The 17,580-nt window shown below is 57.2% G+C and overlaps 1 protein-coding gene across 11 annotated transcripts in view; it reads left to right on the top strand.

Moving 5' to 3' along the window:
- Nucleotides 1-17,580, top strand: part of PRKAG2 (protein kinase AMP-activated non-catalytic subunit gamma 2) — a 251,486-nt gene that overhangs the window by 115,680 nt on the left and 118,226 nt on the right. Inside the window, exon 4 of one of the 11 annotated variants that reach the window (XM_069461982.1) lies at nt 14,244-14,249. The exons of the other annotated variants lie outside the window; for them this stretch is intronic. Within the exon in view, the coding sequence (XP_069318083.1) occupies nt 14,244-14,249 (6 nt within the window). The remainder of the gene's footprint in view (nt 1-14,243; nt 14,250-17,580) is intronic. 11 annotated transcript variants of the gene reach the window in all.

Here is a 17,580-nt window from a genome sequence, read left to right as displayed (position 1 = left end):
TCCCCAAGCCCAGGTGCCCTGGACTTTCTTCTGGGCCTCACACACCCGGCAACTCAGGCTTCCCCATGGCTCACTTCCCTCCGTGTTTCTCAGCCGAGATGAGACCAGTTCCCTCTCTTTAAAGGACACCGTGTGTCGGCCCGGGTGCACCTCTGATGCCAGAGAAGCAAGGCACAAGGCTGCCTGCTCCTGGCGGGGTTTGCTCCGGGTCCCTCTCCACCCCAGCTCCGGCTGTGGAGAAGGCCCGCGTGAGTGTCAGCAGACACGTTCACAGGTGCCACTTGCCTCCCGTTCGTCATCGGTGCTAAGCGCTGCCGTGTCGGCTCTCGGAGAGGCTGGAGGACGGTCAGCGAGGGGGTGTCGGGCGCTCTGGAAACACTCAGCTGCTGTGGATACCTGTGGGCAGTGTTGCCTGGAGTCCGGACTCTCCCAATTAATGGCCTTATCTCTGGGTGAAAATGACAGGAAAGTGTGGCCAGGACTAGCACGGGGCCCTTGAGGATGGACATGGCCCGGGGAGCCCTCAGGAAGTGCTCAGGACCTTCTGACACGGGGGCACCTTTAGGCCCGCGCTCCGTGTTCTGTCCCCTCGCCCTGCCCGGCGCTGCAGTGCTGGGTCCCGCTCCCCTGGTTCCCGACCTGGGTCACCCCCAGGTCCCCAGCACCTAGATCCATGCCCCATGGCAGGTGCTTCGGAGACAGGTAGAGGGCACCTTGCTTCCTCCTTGTCTCCGTGAACATGTGAGGAGAGAGAACCACAGAGACAGGAGAGGAAGCACGCACCGGGGAGGAGTCAGCGACCGTCCCGCAGTCTGAGGCCACGGAGAGCGCGGCCCTGGGCCAGAGCAGGCCCTAGGGAGGGTGTGGCTGGGCGTGGGAGGGAGGGCAGCCAGGAGTGGAAAGGTCCCAGAGGACGTTCCGGGGACAGGGCAGCCTGGCAGTTCAGAGCAACCTCTGGAGTTGCCCGTACTACGCAGGTATCTCTTTGTCCTCGGTGGCAGCATCCCTCCCTGGTGCTGGGAGAATTGCGGTGGCTGTGGCTCCTGGGTGGCATCTGCTCCTGGCTTTGCTGTGGAGATGGCCCAGCCCTCGCCTGGGGAGGGTCCTCATACCGTGGGGTCTGCCTGACTGGGGGGGGGGGGTTTGTCGACGGCAGATGGAAGAGAAAGTGGGTTTTCCCCCAAACAACCAATAATGGGACCCTTGCAGCCACCCTTCTGTGGCCCAGTATTTGACAGTCCCTAATGCACCTCTGTGTTGTTTGGGTGCAGAGCACGGAGGCCTGGATTCCAGCGCCCCTGAGGACAGCTGCTCTGGTCGGGTGGCTGAGAGGGGCCTCGCTGACGGGGAAGAGAAACTAGAGAGACGGGGGCGCCTGTGCTTTTCCCCTGGCTTGAAGGGCCCTTGCCCCGCCTCCCCCTCCAGGTCCACGGGCCTTTCACGGTATTTTCCAGACTCTTTCCCAGGCTCTCCAGAGCCTGCAACTGTCCCGCCCATTTTTGCAGTTAAACAGTGACTCAAGGCAGCATCTGATCGGTCTCGCTGGGCATCTCGTTAACCTCCTTGGGTGTGGAGACTGTGTCTCATTCTCCTCTCTGCCTGTGACAGATTGCTGGCTGTCACCCACATTTCTGTCCCTCGTCTTCCTCAATAACAAGACCCCACTTTTCATTGTGTGGCAATGTACGTGCCTCAGTAGGCCACATGACCAAGTTGTTCAGTGAGCTATAAGCGAAAATGTTATTTAGACTTAGGGAACGCCTCTTAAAAGAAGAGAGAGGTGAATCGCCCTTTGTCACTTTTTTCTTCCCTTTGCCACTTTTTTCTTCCCTTTGCCACTTTTTTCTTCCCTTTGCCCTGAATATAGATGTGATGGATGGAGCTCTGGCAGCCATTGTGGCCCCCAGGGTCGCTGCTGAGAATGAAAGGCACACAGGTGGTGTGTGAGGATGGTGGAGAATAAAGATGGGAGCCTAGGGTGCCACTGCAACGCTGTCACTGTAGGCCTGGACTGCCTCCCTATCAGGCATCTTTTTTTTTTCTTTTTTTTGAGGCAGGGTCTCACTCCATCACCCCAGTGGCATCAGCCTAGCTCACAGCAACCTCAAACTCCTGGACTCAAGCAATCCTCCTGCCTTAGCCTCCCAAGTAGCAGGGACTACAGGCACATGCAACCACACCCGGCTAATTTTTCTATTTTTTGTAGAGATTGAGTCTCGCTCTTGCTCAGGCTGGTCTTGAAACCCTGGCCTCAAGTAATCCTCCCGCTTCGGCCTCCCGGAGTGCTAGGATTACAGACGTGAGCCACCGCGCTTGGCCTATCAGGCATCTTTTATGCAAAAGAAAAATAAACCTTTCTGCTTTAAGCCACTTTATTTTGGATTTTTCTGTTAAATGCAGACAAACGCAATCCTAACTGATAGAGCCTAGCGCCGAACTTGATCCATATGAGGCACTTCATAATTGCTTGTTGATGGGTTGACTTCTCCCCTGGTGTAGACACAGCTCCTTTAGACTGAGGACAGCGGTCCCTGCATGGGGTGTGGGCTGCCCAGGGCTGGGGCGAGGACCCTGTCTCCAAGGTCATCCCAGGGACCTCTGTCCACCTCCATATTCCCCAGTGCTGTGTGTTCACGCTCGTGTAAGCCGACTCACTTCCAGAAAACTCTGATGTTCTCAATCTAGACTAAAACACTTAGACCTGTGGATGCATTAGTGTACAAATAGGCCATTCTCTTGAAATTGCGGTTTCCCTTTTGTGGATCTTTAAATATTAATACTTAGCTTGAGAAGAGCCCACTGCACAGAGCGATGGACATACTCTTCCGGCCGAGGGGCACAGGCTTCGGACTGGGCTTTTGGGCTTCTGGGTCCAGCCTGGCAGTAGCTGTGAAAGGCGGGCTCCTCACCCCCCGGGCACACTCGTTTCATGCCGTGTACGGACTGCGTATCATTGGGTCAGGCAGACACCAGCGGATTGTCCATCAGTGCATTTATTGTCCTGCACGTGACGCTGGCCTGGCGAGGGGGTGTGGCACGTGGGCCTGCCGTCTGGTCGGGGCGAGGGGGCCCGGCTAAGAGAAGGCCGCGGGCCGTGGGTGCTGGCGCCAAACGCTCTGGGGCTCGGTGGGAGTTGAAGCGGCATCTGTGCCGGACCCCGTGGTGAGGCCGGATTGGTGGAGACACAGAGGGGAGGGGCAAAGAAAAGTCCAGAAAGGAAGACAGGGCCAGGTTTTAGAAAGCCTCGAATGGGGGGCTGGAGAGTGCAAGCCGAGAAGCTGGCCCTCGCCGCAGGGGTCGGAGCAGGAGGGGCGTCCTGAGAGTGCGGCGCGGGGAGGTGGCCGTGTGTGGCCCAGGCAGCTTGTCCCGAGTGAGCAGACGTCTTCCAGGGACTGGGCGGCGCCGTGTCCTGCGCTGCCCGAGACAGGGGCCGCAGGTGTGCTGAGGCCCAGAGGCAGCCCTTTCCCACACCTCCTGCCGCTTGGCGATGGCGGCCCCGTCCCTGTCAGCTGCTGTGACCCCCGCACAGGCCTCGTGTGGGGCACTGTGTCTCGTGCTCGAGAGACAGACGTGGGAGGTGAGAGCCCACGCAGCAGCCGAGAGCCCACGCGGCAGCCACGCCAGGAGGACCAGGGACCAGAGAGAGCAGGGATGACGAGGAAGCCAGTTCAGGAAGGGACACTGGGGCAGGAATGCGGCGGGACCCTGCGTGCTGGCCTGGGTGGGAGGTCACCATCAGCGACCAGGGATGATGTCACATGGTGTGGCTCCTACGATGTTTTTGTGTTTGATAACTCTCTTAAGGCAGGTAAAGTGGGTGGTGGAGGTGGTGTCCCCTCCCACAGATGGGAAAGTGAGTCCCAGGGCGGCCAAGAGATGCGTCAGTGCCACGTGGCAGCCTGCACAGGAGATGAGTCTCTCAGCCCATCTCCAGGCAGGGCGGTGCCTGGGAGATGGGGGGCCACTGTGTGCCCCTTCCTCTCCTGCCATCACAGGACACCCCCTTCCCTGCCGCGGTGCTCACCCGCACTCACAGGGGATGCAGGAGCTGAAGCCCCTGGCCCTCCCTGCTCCTGGCTCCTGGGTGGCTCAGCCTGGCCAGCCCTGGGCTTGGTCACAGAACAGCTACGGCTGATGGGAAGGGGTAACAGGAGTGGCTGCAGCCTAGAGGTGACCTCTGAGCAGCTGTGGGCAATGACCCCCATGTCTGCTTGGTGCCACAGAAAGAGGCGAAGGCCACTGCAGCTCCAGGTTGGTGCCTGCAGGCCAGACAGCCCCTGGGTATGCCAAGCCTGGAGAGTGATTAACCTCACCTTCTGGAACCTTCCGGAGTCCACTCAGGGTTACCTTAGCTCCGGTCTCCTGCTATCCCAGCCTGCCTTCCCTGGGCTCATCCTCCACTTCGGGGCTCCCGTGGCTGATGGTGGACCACCCGGCGTCCACTCCACCCTGGTGGCCGGGGTGGGGCGGTTCTGCCCCTGCACTCGGCACAGCCCCGAGGGCCTTGGGTCCTGCCTCCCCTGGAGGTCCCGATGCCCACGAACAGGTCTGCCTCAAACCCCTCCAGCGCCTCATGCCTTTCGGTACAGCCATTTTGATACTTGGCTAACAATGCAGTGCTAACTTTTAAGGACTTTTAAGGCAAAGTTTACTAAAGTATAAGCACACGGGAAAGAGCACAAATCATCGGTGGTGAATTTGCACAAACTGCACACACTCCTGTAACCGGCACCCAGCAGCCTCCCCGCTTTCCCCCGGGTCAGTGCTGTCTGGCTGTGAACATTACGTGATGTTTATCTATTTGTCTGGCTCCTTTCACTGGAACGTTGAGATGCAGCCGTGTCAGCACGTGGGGGTGACGTCCATCCACTCTCATCGCCGCGGGGCCCTCCGTTATCCGCACAGACCTCGAGACTCACGCATCCCCCTGGTTGTTGATGGACGTTGGGGTTTCCAGCGTGGGGCTGTGACGAGGGGCGCTGTTGTGCGCGTCCTCGTACACGGGCTGCCTTCCTGGTGCGCTTGTGCTAGGACTGCCGAGTAGGGGACGCACATGTGCAGCCGTAGTAGACAGTGCGGTCGCGTCAGCCGTGTGTGTCCCGCCTCCCTGGCCACTCTGTAAGCAGGCGCCGTGTCTTCTCTTCCCTGAGCTTCCGGACCCGGTGCCTGGCACAGCACGCCAGCCCCCTCTGCCCACCGTCCCCTCTGCACAAATGCAGATGTTTTTTACCACCTCATGGTTGAAGTTCAGCATCCGTCCCCGGTGAAGCCCCCCCTCCCCCCGTTCCTGTGACCGCAGTGCCACGTCCTGATCCGCTTCCCCACTAGCCAGACTCACTCAGCCTGTTAAGGGGGCACCACGAAGACAGCAGGCGGGACCCCGGTGGATGGGGAAGTGCCGCCTCCAAGGCCGCGAGCCCCCCTGGCTCCGAATTGGGACGTATTTATGACTGGGAGCTGCAGCAGGACCTGGTTTGTAACCACCAGCGGTCGCCATAGCAACTCCTTACTTACACCAGCCTCCACGCTAAAAATAGATCACCTTCATCCCTAGGATAGAAAAATCAAAGAAAATCGAAGTGGGGGAGGGCCCCCACTCAGCTGCCAGGCCCCAGAGGGATTTGGTGGCCTCGTTCACCCCCACCCAACTGCAGAAAGGGCCAGGCAGGTGCAGGCCGCCTCCCCCACCCCCCGCAGCCTCGGAGCCCGGGACACTGGGGTCCCCCACACTTTGAGCCTCTTCTGTCTTCTTTCTAGTCTGAACCACAGACTCTAAAACTATTATAAACCGGCTTATTATGTCTAGGTTTTATTCAGTTTCTTAATACTAATTCTATGGAATTGTAAATATTTTCACGGGCAGGGACGATTAGTAAGGTGGTGGAAAAGTTGGCGTGGACGGGCGTGCGCTTGCGGAGAGGGCGGGGCCGGTTTTCAACTGTCCGAAGGGCTGCCCTACCGAGGAGGGATTCATCACCCTGTTCCCCGTGTCCCTGGGAAGACAGAACGCAGCTCCACGGGAGGAGAAATCCCTCCCGAGTGATAATGTGTGTATTTATTTTTAATGCATTTGGTAGCATTTTTTAAATCATGAAAGTAATATGTTTCAAAATGTCTAAAAGCTGGGAAAACATTCTAGAAATGGCTGCTTTGGGCAGGAAGGGGGCGCTGCATGGACCCGGCACTGCTGGGTCCCGGCTGTGGGCCCAAGGCAGCACCCTTTGCCTGTGGGCCAGGTCGGGTTGGGGTGACAGTGCCCCCTGCTGCGGCCGTGAGGGCCCGGTGAGGACAGAAGCGTCCTGAGCGCCTGCCCCGCACACGGTGGGTGCCCCACAGCCTCCCTTGTTCTTGCTGGGGGTGGTTTTAGCATCAGATGGGAGATCTGAGACCTGCTCTGGGGTCCCGGCTCTGAGATCCGGCTGGAACAGAGCACAGGTGCGGGCGAGTCTGACACCTGAGACCGAAAGGTGGAGAGGCTGGACCACGCCTCCTGCCCAGGCCACGGCCGGCCAGGGAGCTGGGGCCTAGGACTCGGGCCTTCCTGGGGAGCCCCTCTCTGCTCCAGCGGGACCCGCACTGCCCGGGCACTTAGGGACACGTCCACTGCTTTTTCTTAGGTATTTTTTTTTTACTGCAATAAATATACATAATATGAAATTTACCGTTTTTAAGTGTATAGTTCAGTGGCACTAAGTACACTCACATGTTGTGTAACCATCAGAACTTCATCTTCCTAAACTCTGTCCCCACTAAACAGCGACTCCCCTCTCCCTCCCCAGCCCCTGGCAACTCCACTCTGTAGTGCTTTCTATCTCTGTGCATTTGACCACTCGGGGATCCTCCAGTAAGTGGGATCCTGTAGGATTTGTCCTTTTGTTGCTGTGTTACATCGTCTAGCACAATGTCCTCAGGGTGACCCATGTTGTAGCCTGTGTCGGAACTCCCTTTCTGAGGCTGAATGACACTCCGTTGTGTGTGCTGGCCACACTTGCTTGTCCGTCAGCCCTCAACGCCCACTCTTGTCATTATCCTGGGGGGGGGGGATGTCCTTTTGAGGCAGCCTGTGGTGCCTCTTGGCCAAGGATGGGGCACCGAGCGCTCACTTCACAAGTGTGAAAGGAATCGATGCGTCCGTGGGCCCAGATGGCCACGATGGTCCTAGGCCCCCGTGGGCTCTAAGGCCGCTGCCTGCTGTGAGACCCCAGGGGCACAGTGAGCGGCCCCCCAACCCCACGTCCTCACATTCTTGATTCTAAAAGTGAAAGCCCAGGCTCGGGCGGGGCAGTGGGTTTCGGCGCCAGCATCACCCTGTGCTACACTGTCCCACGTGGAGGCCTTATGCCTCGTGGAGCCCCTGCGCACGGATGAGCCCCCAGAGGGACAAGGCAGGAGACGGGTGAGCAGGAGCTGCCCTGGGCTGGCACAGGAGCAGGGTCTGGAGCCCCAGGCACAGCCTGGGTAGGGACCGAGGGCACAGGGGGCAGCAAGGGTGTCCGAGGAGCCCAGGAGTTTCTGGGACGGAGGCCATGGCACTTGGACCAGTCCTGCCCTCCGAGGGCTCGCTCAGGTGTCCCCATCCCAGGGACTCTGGGTGGCATGGCTCATGGGAGCCTCCCTTTCTCGGAAGTCTCTGGAGTCACCTCCTTCCTGGAGAGGGGAGAAGGGGAGCAGGTGCAGTGTCCACGGATGGCAGGGTGGTGCCCCGTGGAGACACGACTGGCCCTGGGCTTGCGAGAGGGCCAGGAAGGAGCTGGGCCAGCCCTTTTCCTGTCAGTCTTGGGGGGGTGGCTGAGACATGGACGCACCCCTCGGAATGCTACGGCTGGCGGCATCAATGGCTTAGGGAGGTTGGAAAGCTCGCGTGGGTGTGCCACGTGAGACCTCCCCCCTCCACACACACGCCTCTTTCCAAGACTGCGAGGGAGCCCAGCCCCCTGGAGAGCTGTGGCTGCTTCTCCGTGGGTCAGAGAGCACAGTGGGCCCTGCTGCCACCGGGATCCTGGATGCAGTGGGGGTGATTGGGTCCCTGGGTGGCAGTAACGAGAGTCACCAAGGCAAGGTGGCAGGCATGGTCACCGTCAGGGACAGCACAGTCAAGTAGCATTTGGAACAGTCTGGATCGTGGAGACCTGTGGCAGGGGCTGGTTGATCGTGGCGTTCCGAGAAATGAAATCGCTGGGAGCCAACTGAATCCCAACTCTGTGTGAGCAGAGGCTGCTTTGAGTGAACCAGAGTCTGACTTGAATCATAAAAACAGAGCCACGTCCCCTGAATCAATCCCCAGACCTGTGCCAGTTTACAGACCCAGCACCCCTAGAATGAAGGGGAGTCCGGGTTCCCTTGAAGACTCCTGGAAGTTTGCACTGTTGTCTCTCTCCATCCTTCCCCAAAGGGACCTACGGCCACTACCAGGGCAACTGAGCACTGGGGAGAGGGAACTAATGAGATTCTGGAGGTGAGGGGATATTCCAGGAGACCCCAAGCATCACTGTGGCCCACGCCAGAGCGGGGCGTGTGGAGGGCGAGGGGCAGGAGTTCCCCAGCTCTCGCGGGGCATGCACCTTCCCCTCCGCAGCCTTTGCCACCCCCTTCTCGGGGGCAGAGCCCGGGCGTGGCCGCGGGGCGACAGCGCTGGAAACGGAGGCAGCTGGAGGGTGAGAGGGCGTTGGGGGAAGTGAGGAATGTCGCTCCACCAGGACCTGCCGACCTCTATCTAATCAGCCCCGGCTGTGAGAGCAGCACATCCATAATAAGAAAGTGCCGGTGACAGCCCCAGGATGGGGACTGGTGTTGAGCTGTCGCTGACAGTGGGGAGGCTGCAGCCTGCGTTCTCGTTCTGGGTTCCCTTGTGCACGAACCCCGCAGAGCGCCAGGGCCACTGGCTCCGTTTGTCCCACCAGGGCCTTGCTGGCATTGCGGGAGAGCGGACGGATGCTGCCCGCCGCCCCAGCGCCTCCTTCACCCAAGCCAAGCCCTTCCTCAGTGAGAGACACACCCCAAGGGGAGACCCTGGGGAGGGAGAAGGAACAAGTGACCAAAATAGCTGGAGCAGGTTTGGGTGCCCAGAGGCGAAGAGGAAAGGAAGCCAAGGGTGACGTGTCCTGTGTCTGGGGAGGGAACACTGGCAGGTGGGGGGGGGAGGGACGGGGAGGGCGGAAGGAGAAGAGGTTTCCAAACAGAGCTGCAGCCTGCGCAGCTCCGTTCAGCGTTGGTCTTTCAGGCCCACAGGCTGCGGCTGGAGAGTAAGTGGCGTCTAGCCTGGCTCACAGAGCACGCGTCCAGCGGAGTGCCGGGCCCTGCACCCGAGGCACAGTCCCTGGCTGCGTCCCGTCGCGTGGCACCGCACATCTCAGGGCCTCTCCCAGGCTCCTGCTTGCAAGTGGGTGAGCTGTCATTGTGCCTCTTTTACAAATGAGGCGCCTGGGGCGCAGATTAAGTGATTTGCACAACACCATGTAGCTGAATGTGCTAGAAGTTTATAGATCAACTTCAGTCCCTAGAATGTTTGTTAAAATGTATATGCAGTTGAATATGTAATACATGTGCGTGTTAAAACATTCAACAAGGACAAAAAGATCTGTGGTAAAAAGTAAGACTGTCTTTCATGCTGGACCCAGGCCCCAGTTCTGCCCAGAGGCAAGTTGCTTCATATCCTTTCAAAGATAGTCTTGCATTTACAAATTTCTTACTTTTTTGTATGAATAGTAGCATATCAGACGTACTGTTCTGCAACTTGCTTTTTAACCCCTTAACAGTTTGTGCCAGCAATCATTTCCCAGTAGTGCAAAGGAAATGCCACCTCCTGTTCGTGGCTGTATCCTACTCCACCATGTAGACAGTCTGTGGATTATTTAACCGGGCCTCTGTGGGTGGAGCTCTTCTCAATCCTTTGCTATATATTTTTTTAAATGTTGCAACAAACGTTGTTATCCATACTTGCATGCATATGTGTAAATATATCTGTGAAATAAATTCCTGGGAGCAAAATTGTTGGATCCAAGAGGTAGACATTGCCAAATTGCCCTTCACAGAGGCTGTGCCAGTGCACACGCTCAGCAGCGCCGGCAGAGACTCGGTTCCCCACACGCTCACTCACGCACTGCGTTGTCAAAACTTTTTGACCCCACACTCAGTTGGAGCTGCGGGCTCTGGGCTGCCTGCGCTACTTTGCCTTTCTCCAAATGCACCGCATGCCCTCGATCTCTGCTTTGTGCTGGCGCTGTTCCTTCTGTCGGAGTCACCTCCCACCCCGCTGCAGGTGCTCTTTGGGAGCAGGTGCATCTTTGTCCCCAGCACACTGGTCTGTTTCCCCACCAGCCTGCGGGATCCTGGTTGGTGCCCAGCTGGTGCTCGAGTGTTTGTGGAGTGAATAAATGATGGAGCCCGGGGCACCTTAGGCCTAGGGAAATGTCTCCCCTGGTGGATACTGTGTCATTCGTCCTCCACTTGGGTTCAAGGAACTTCAGCAACTCAGGAAATTTGAAGATTTCTAATTTTTAGGTCCCATGGAATGTGGCCCTAAGCTGAGACCCCTCCAGTTATGATATCTCCATCTTGGGGTGCCCTGAGACCTCGAGCAACAGCCTCGCCCGGCCTCTCCTCCAAGTGTCCACCCCGGGCCTGATGCTCCAAATCTCCGCTTTTCACTCCCTTTTAAAAATATATATCACTTGAGGTATATTAAGATAAAATTCACATACTGTGCAATTCGCCATTGAAGGTGCACATTCAGTGGTTTTTAGTATAATCGCAGAGTTGCGAATCCACCTCCACAATCAGTTGTAGAGCACCCCATCGCCCCAGGAAGACACCCCGCACCCCTAGCCATCGCTCCTCGTGTCCTCCCACTCCAGCCCCTGGGAAGCGCTAATGTATGTTCCATGTCTGTGGAGTTGCTCATTCTGGACATTTCCCGTAAATGGAACCATTCAGTGTGTGGCCTTTTGTGACTGGCTTCTGTCACTCATCGTCATGTTTCCAAACTTTCTCACTCTTTGCCTAAGGAGCTCCTGAACTTAGCTCCTGGGGAGAAAGGGCGTCAGGGGCAACCAGACTGCACTGGACCGAAACCCTTTTATAAGGTAGCAAAGTCTCAGTCAGATCCGAGTCCTCGCCCTGTTGGAGAGGATGTCCCTAGGGGCCAAACGAGAGAACCAACAGGTAGGAAATGCAGGTTAAACCTCCCCGTGCTGCAGGCACCAGGCCTAACCGCAGGAGGTGCCAGGAGGATTCTGCAACGGATGCGACATTCATGTGCAGGAAACCACTGCCGGCTCACCCACAAGACAATGCTACAGCCACCGGTTGAAGAATTCTTGGAGTTGATGTGTGGGAAGGAGTAGTCAAGGAAGCCTGCAGGGAGGAGGTGGCCTTGAGCCGGCCTTGCGGAGTGGCAGTGTTGCAATAGGCAGATAAGGGGAAAGAATCTAGGGCAGGGAGTATGTGTAGTATTTGTTTAGAGTCGCCATGGGGACAGGGAGACAGGGTCACAGACGAGCGGCAAGGCCAGTGAACATCTCTGAAGGCAATCTGACAGCAAGCACACTCGCCTACACATGCTCAGTGGGGCACTACCCGCCGCCTTGTACATTCGGGGGCAAAGAGCTGCCCACTCCAGACGCCCACGCTGCTGCTCCCTGGCCGCCAGGGTAGAAGGTCCTTGACCGCCCACATGGGTCCTAGTGCAGGCCCCCACTGTCAGGGGGTCGGGCATCAAGGGGGACACTGAGTGAGCATGGCCACGGCGTGGCACCGCTACGGCAAGTGTTGGCCGGTCACCCCGGGTCCCCGCATGGGAGGCCTATGAGGGAGGATGTGCTCTCCGGGAACGGCGCGGCGGCCCCTGAATTGCTCTGCTGGCCGTGGTGCCGGCCCCGTCCTTGGCGTGTGCTTGCTGCTGTTTGAGCCCTAGTCCTAAACGGGAAGCAGCTCCAGGAAGTCAAAGGCGGGAGGGGCATTCCCCAGCCACGGAGAGGGGAGCGGGCCCAGGCTTCAGGACTCAGGATAGGGAGCTGGTCGGATGGGACTCAGGAAAGGGCCGAGTCGTGGGCGAGTGGGTGGCGATGCTGACAGCTGAGAGAGGAGAGAAAACAGAGAGTCCAGGCTTGGGAGGAAGGACCGGGAATCGGCCAACGCCGAGGAGATGACAAGGCAGGGGCCTTGGCTATGTGCTGGGCCTCCGAGGCCGTCCAAGGTGCGGGGTGCACTGGCCCTGTGGGCGTGGGCTTCCTCTGGGCTCGCTTAGCAACACGCGCCTCGGGCAGCCAGCCTGCCCTAAGGGATGTAATAGACTGGGCACCTCTCGGGTGCTCAGTGGAGCTGTTTGTTCCCCAGACCATCCCTGGGCCCGGTGCGGTGCATTTCCGGTCGTGTTTCTTCAGTGAACTTATCGTGTCTCTTAATCTGGATGACAGAGCCTGAGACCAAGACTTGGGCACAGGCTTTCAATTTGGAGGGTGGCCCAAGCAAGCAGGCAGGGAGTGGAGGGAGTGAGAGGGGGCAACTTGGGTGTGTTACCACGGTTACCAGGTAGCCATGGGGCATAGTCCTTGGGCATCCTACTGTCTCAGAGGTGCCCAAGAGGCTGGGGCCATTGCCCTCTGCTGTCACTGCCCATTGGCTGAAGATCACTTCTGGGATCTTAACTGCTCTTACTTTAGGGCAGGGGTTCAGGTGTGGGCTGAATGGGCACCTGTAGCTTCAGAGAAGGCCCTGGGGCAGTAAGGTGGAGGGCCCTGTCCACCACGGCCCCAGCTGGAATCCGAGTGGCTCCGGCTCCCACCTCACCACCTCAGAGGCAGGTGAGAGACCCTTCTGTCTCCTCCATTCCCCTCTCCCTCCCTCCTCCTCTGTCCCCCCACCCCTGCTGATGCCCCTCTGCCATCTCTGCCCATCCGGATGGGGCTCCTGGGCCCAACGTGCATCTTCCAGCACTTGACGGTGCTTTGTTTTCAAAACAGAGGCTCTTGGTGCTTGACTTCAGGGTGTCAAGGTCTGTTCTGAGTTATCTATTCTAAGAAGATTGCTTTCCATAAATAGCAGTGAGAATGCAGTCTGTGTCACACCCACAAAGATTTAATTGCCTCTAGACCAACTTCCTGAGCCAGCAGCCTCCACCTGCTTCTGGAAAGGGCCGTGGTCTGGCTGTGTTAGACGGACTCCCCTCCTTGGGACGCGTCTGTGGCTGGAACTAACAGAAACTTGAACGACACTATTTGTCTCAGAGCAGGAAGTCCAGGGTGGGGCCATGTTCTTTCTCTCTGTGTCCACCTGGGCTTCAGCCACCTTTCCTCGCGGTCACAGTGGCTGCCAGGAGCCACTAGAGCAGCCTGTGTGTCGTGTTCTGGGGGGAAGGAAATAAGAAAGGATACCTGCTCCCAGGAATGGCGATCCTCCCCGATTCTGATGGGACCACCGCAGAAGCGCTCACCCTGGGCCAGTGCCGGGGCCAGGCCCACCCTCACTCCCACCAGGCCAGGGAAGTGCATCCCCTGGAGACCTGGAGGAGCCCAGGCCTAGGCCAGGCTGCCCCGGGGCCGGACGAGGGCAGAGCAAGCACAGCCAGTCAGGAGACTCCTGCGGGCGAGACACAGGCTGGGGTGGTGGCCCCCCGGGGTCCACCTCAGGGGGCCCCAACGAACGAAAGAACAGGCCCCTGTCAGTAGGCACGGGAGCCAGGCCAAGGTGTGACCCGGAGCCCCACTTGCAGGGTGCCCAGAAAATTCAGGGACACGACAGAGTCCCAGGCCACATAGGCTCTGGTAAACCAGACGGGACTGATAGCGCCCTTCACAGGACAGAAGGGACAGCGTCCTGTCGGCAGGACCCAGGTACAAGGCAGAGCCTCGATACGCTGTGTGCAGGTCCTTCAAGAGGCAGATGCCAGAACGGGGCTCAACATGCGAGAGCTGTGTTGGGTGAGCTGCTGGGCAGGACCGAGGAGGAGGCAGGAGGAGGCGGGGAGAGTCTGCGTGTGGTTCTGACACCTGTGGACACAGCGGGCAGAGAGGAGAGGGCAGTGAGAGTCCCAGCTGGTGGCACAGTTCTGAGAAAGTCTCGGCCAGTTGGGTGGCAAGTTGCTCCGGGGGTCCCAAGGCCGAGGGAACAGGCCGATGCTGGCCAGTCACCGGCTGGGGGCAGCCTGGGAGAGTGTGGGGGATGGGAGTTGGGGGCTTGGGGGGCGTGGCCTCTGCGTGAAGGGGGTGGTGTCTTGCAGCCCAGCTCCCCCCAGCAGGAGGTCTGAGCAGTGGGTTTTTGTGACCACCCCCCTTCCTTAAATCCCACCTGCCCAAGGTTAGAACGTGCACAAGAAATTGGGCCAGGGCTGAGCACGCGTGGGGCAGGGCGGGGGCGTACCTCGCTCGCTAAGGGATAGATCTCGTCTCTCTGAGCAGCTCGAGGGTGGGGACAGCGTCCCTGTCAGCACCCCATCTCCCATCTTCAGTGCCTTGGACTTCACAGGGGATTAACCGACACGTGTGGGTGGATAGATGCGCCTGAGGTCACAGAGGGGGTCCCCTGTGGATGGGACAGCACCTGGCGAGACAGCAGGTGGCACCTCAGGAAGACAGTGCGACAGGCACCCCTTCCAGGCCCAGGAGGCCGATGCTGGAAAGGGAGATGGTGCCGGGCTCCGTGTTTTAGAAACTGCCTCCTTGGAGGAATTCCGGCCCGTGACTGAGGTCATCTCACTGATTCGTGCGCTTCGCAGAATGAATTTATATGGAGCACATTATTCTCTTGATTACGTCTACACCTGTGTCCACATCTGACGATGGGGAAACAAGGTCCCCATCTTCCTTCAGAAGGGACAGTCATGCGCCTGTTAAGTGCAAGGCTGGGTTGAGTTCTGTGCGTGTCAGACACAGGAGCAAGTTTGCGATGAGTCGGCTGCCATTCGAGCCTGGAGCTGATGACACCAGGACTGGTGCATTTAATCCCCGGCCGGACAGGGTGGGCTTGCTCTGCGGGGAGTCCACGCTCTGACCCCTGCCCAGCCCCTGCTTCTTAACAAATGCCCAGGGTCACAAAGACAGACGGAATGACAAAGCATTATTTCCTGACGAAGGTCTCTATCCATCCATTTGGCAAACATTTGCCTGACAGCTAGTAATAAATGCTTTCACACTTAGCCTCCTTTAATCTCTGAGTTTTCTTAATAAAGGACAGAGAACCTCCGATTGAGGACCATATCTGACCCACAGGGGCTAATATCAACCTAGGAACTTCCTGGTTTGTGTATAGTTGTAAATGGTTAAACTTCCTAAACTTTAATAATGGCAAATCTCAAGCATATGTAAAAGAGAAAGGTGTGATGAAGCCCTGTGTGCCCTCCACTGGTCAACCCAACGACTGTCAGCCCAAGGCCAGTCTCGCTTCCTCTCTGCACACACCCGCCTCCTCTGCCCCTGGGATTATTTTGAAGCAAATCCCAGACATATCATTTTGTGTATAAATATAAAAGTTCCTTTAAAAAAAAATCCTTCCTGGAATCCTAAGAGGCCGTAGATAGGCATGTTGCTCTGTGAACCAGGAGAGCCTGTGAGTGTGACACTGCGGTCCCCTGCCTGCCACCACTCCTTCCCTCCTGTTTTCCTTGGCTTTGACCTCGGCTTTCCGTGTTTCTCCACCTTCTTGCTCCTCCTCTCTCTGGAATCATCTTTAACTCTTTAGCACCACCCCTGCCCCCACCCCCTCTTCCTCTCCATCCTTCTCCCTTTCCTGATCTCAGCTCAAATGGGAATTTTTAAAGGATTTGCTTTTAATTGAGTAGAATTTAACATTGCTTTTTCTTAATTTTAGAAGTAGATATTTAACAATTTATTTCACTTTCCTTCATTAAAAACTTGCTGTCTACTCTTGTGGCCCCTAGAATATTTTCTTCTCTGTTGGTCGGTGGCCCTGAACAGAAACACATAAGGTACAGCCCGACCACCGAGAGACGCAGGGCCCGTGGATTGGAGGAAGGGTCTCCTTCTGCAAGCCTGGCCCTTCTCCATCTTGGTGTACATGTCCCTCGGCTTAGAAACCAAACGTCAGTTAAGCAGGAGAGTAAAAGCGTCAGATGTGCAGTGAACATCGACTGCGTGCCAGGCGTCTTCCATTGTCTTGTGTGTTCCTCATGGCGGCCCTGTGACATTCACGTTCTGGTGCAGACACTTGCTCTGCTGCCCGGCTTGTAAATGGCGGAGCTGGGACCCCACCCAGAGCTCTGTAACCCCCACCAGTGAGCGCCACACCTTGGTATCTGTGAGAAGCCTTTGGGAGAGCGAATGGGAAAAGTGCAGATTCTTGGAGTCAAACCCCCAAATTGTGATAGACTTTGGTCTGGGCTGGGATCCAGGAATTTGCGTTTTTAACAAGACTTCTAAGTGATTCTGATGCAGGCATTGTGGTAGCTACACTGAAACGCTGTCTTCATGGGTTAATAGTTGTTGAAACTGGATAATAGAAAAGTAGAGTTCATTCTGTTCTGTCTACTTTTATATGTATTTAAATCTTTCCATACTAAGAAAGTAAAAACAAAATCCTGCAGTGCATACATGTAAAAGACCTGGCACCACCCTTTTGAAAACTGCTGATTCACAGCCTGGCTTGCAAGTCAGGGACGGTCCTACAACATTGGAATTAACCAAGAGAGTCTGCCTCGGGCAGGGTGGGCGCGGAGATCAGAGCAAAAGAAAATAAACTCCATAATTCCTGCCGTTCCCAGAAGACAGTTTAAGGATTTAGATTTGCAAACTAGCATATCCAGTTTCCCAGATGTCAGCCTCAGAATTCCTTCTTCCCGACCCCTGCCCTTCTGGGCTTTTTGCCCTTCTCAGTGTTCAACATGCTCGGTCACCCTGTCTCAACTGGACAGTGACACACAGAGAAGTCAGAAATCAGAAGCCGCACGGGTGTTTGCAGGGGGAACAGAGAGAGCACCTCAAACCAGCTCACGCCCCTCCCTTGGCATGGCCACTTTCCCAAGCACGCATCGGCGCCCCATGAGAATAATTTGCTTTGGATACTAGGAAATTGCCGAAAATATCCTGTACCCAAATGAATGATGGAAAATGTAAATGCCAATGGGATGAATTTGCATGGCCAGGGCATTTTTCTCCTCTGAAGCATCAAGCTAGGTGTAAATCTGCACCAGGCCTCAGAACTTCTAAGAAAGATGTAGATGGAGGTAGGGGAGCATTATCATGTCTTCCATATCCTCCCCAGCCCACCGTGGCCCTGGGGCACCTAGTGTGGGTGTGGTTCACACTGGTGGTGGTGACTCAGCGGTGACTCCCGTGTTTGGTAGCAGGAGCTAACCTTGCTCAGCCCCTCCTGGGTCCTGCAGCCCCTGGGTCAGGCCAGTGGGCACTGCCCGCCCCAGCCTCGTGGTGGTTCTGGATGATGTCAGCTCACCCGGGCCAACGAGCAGTTCTGCTTTGTTACGTCAGTGGAAGATGGTGGCTTTGTCTCTCCCAGGGGCCACGATAAGGGACCTTACAGGGCTGTCCCTGTGGTCACCATTTGCAGCCTTGTGAGGCCTGAGCATAGAGTCAGTTTCAGGGAGTGGAGGGGAGAGGTCGAGCCCCCCACGGG

Source organism: Eulemur rufifrons, chromosome 29, assembly GCF_041146395.1.
Source record: "Eulemur rufifrons isolate Redbay chromosome 29, OSU_ERuf_1, whole genome shotgun sequence".
In the NCBI taxonomy this organism is placed as follows: domain Eukaryota; kingdom Metazoa; phylum Chordata; class Mammalia; order Primates; family Lemuridae; genus Eulemur; species Eulemur rufifrons.
This window is presented reverse-complemented; position numbering and strand designations above follow the sequence as displayed.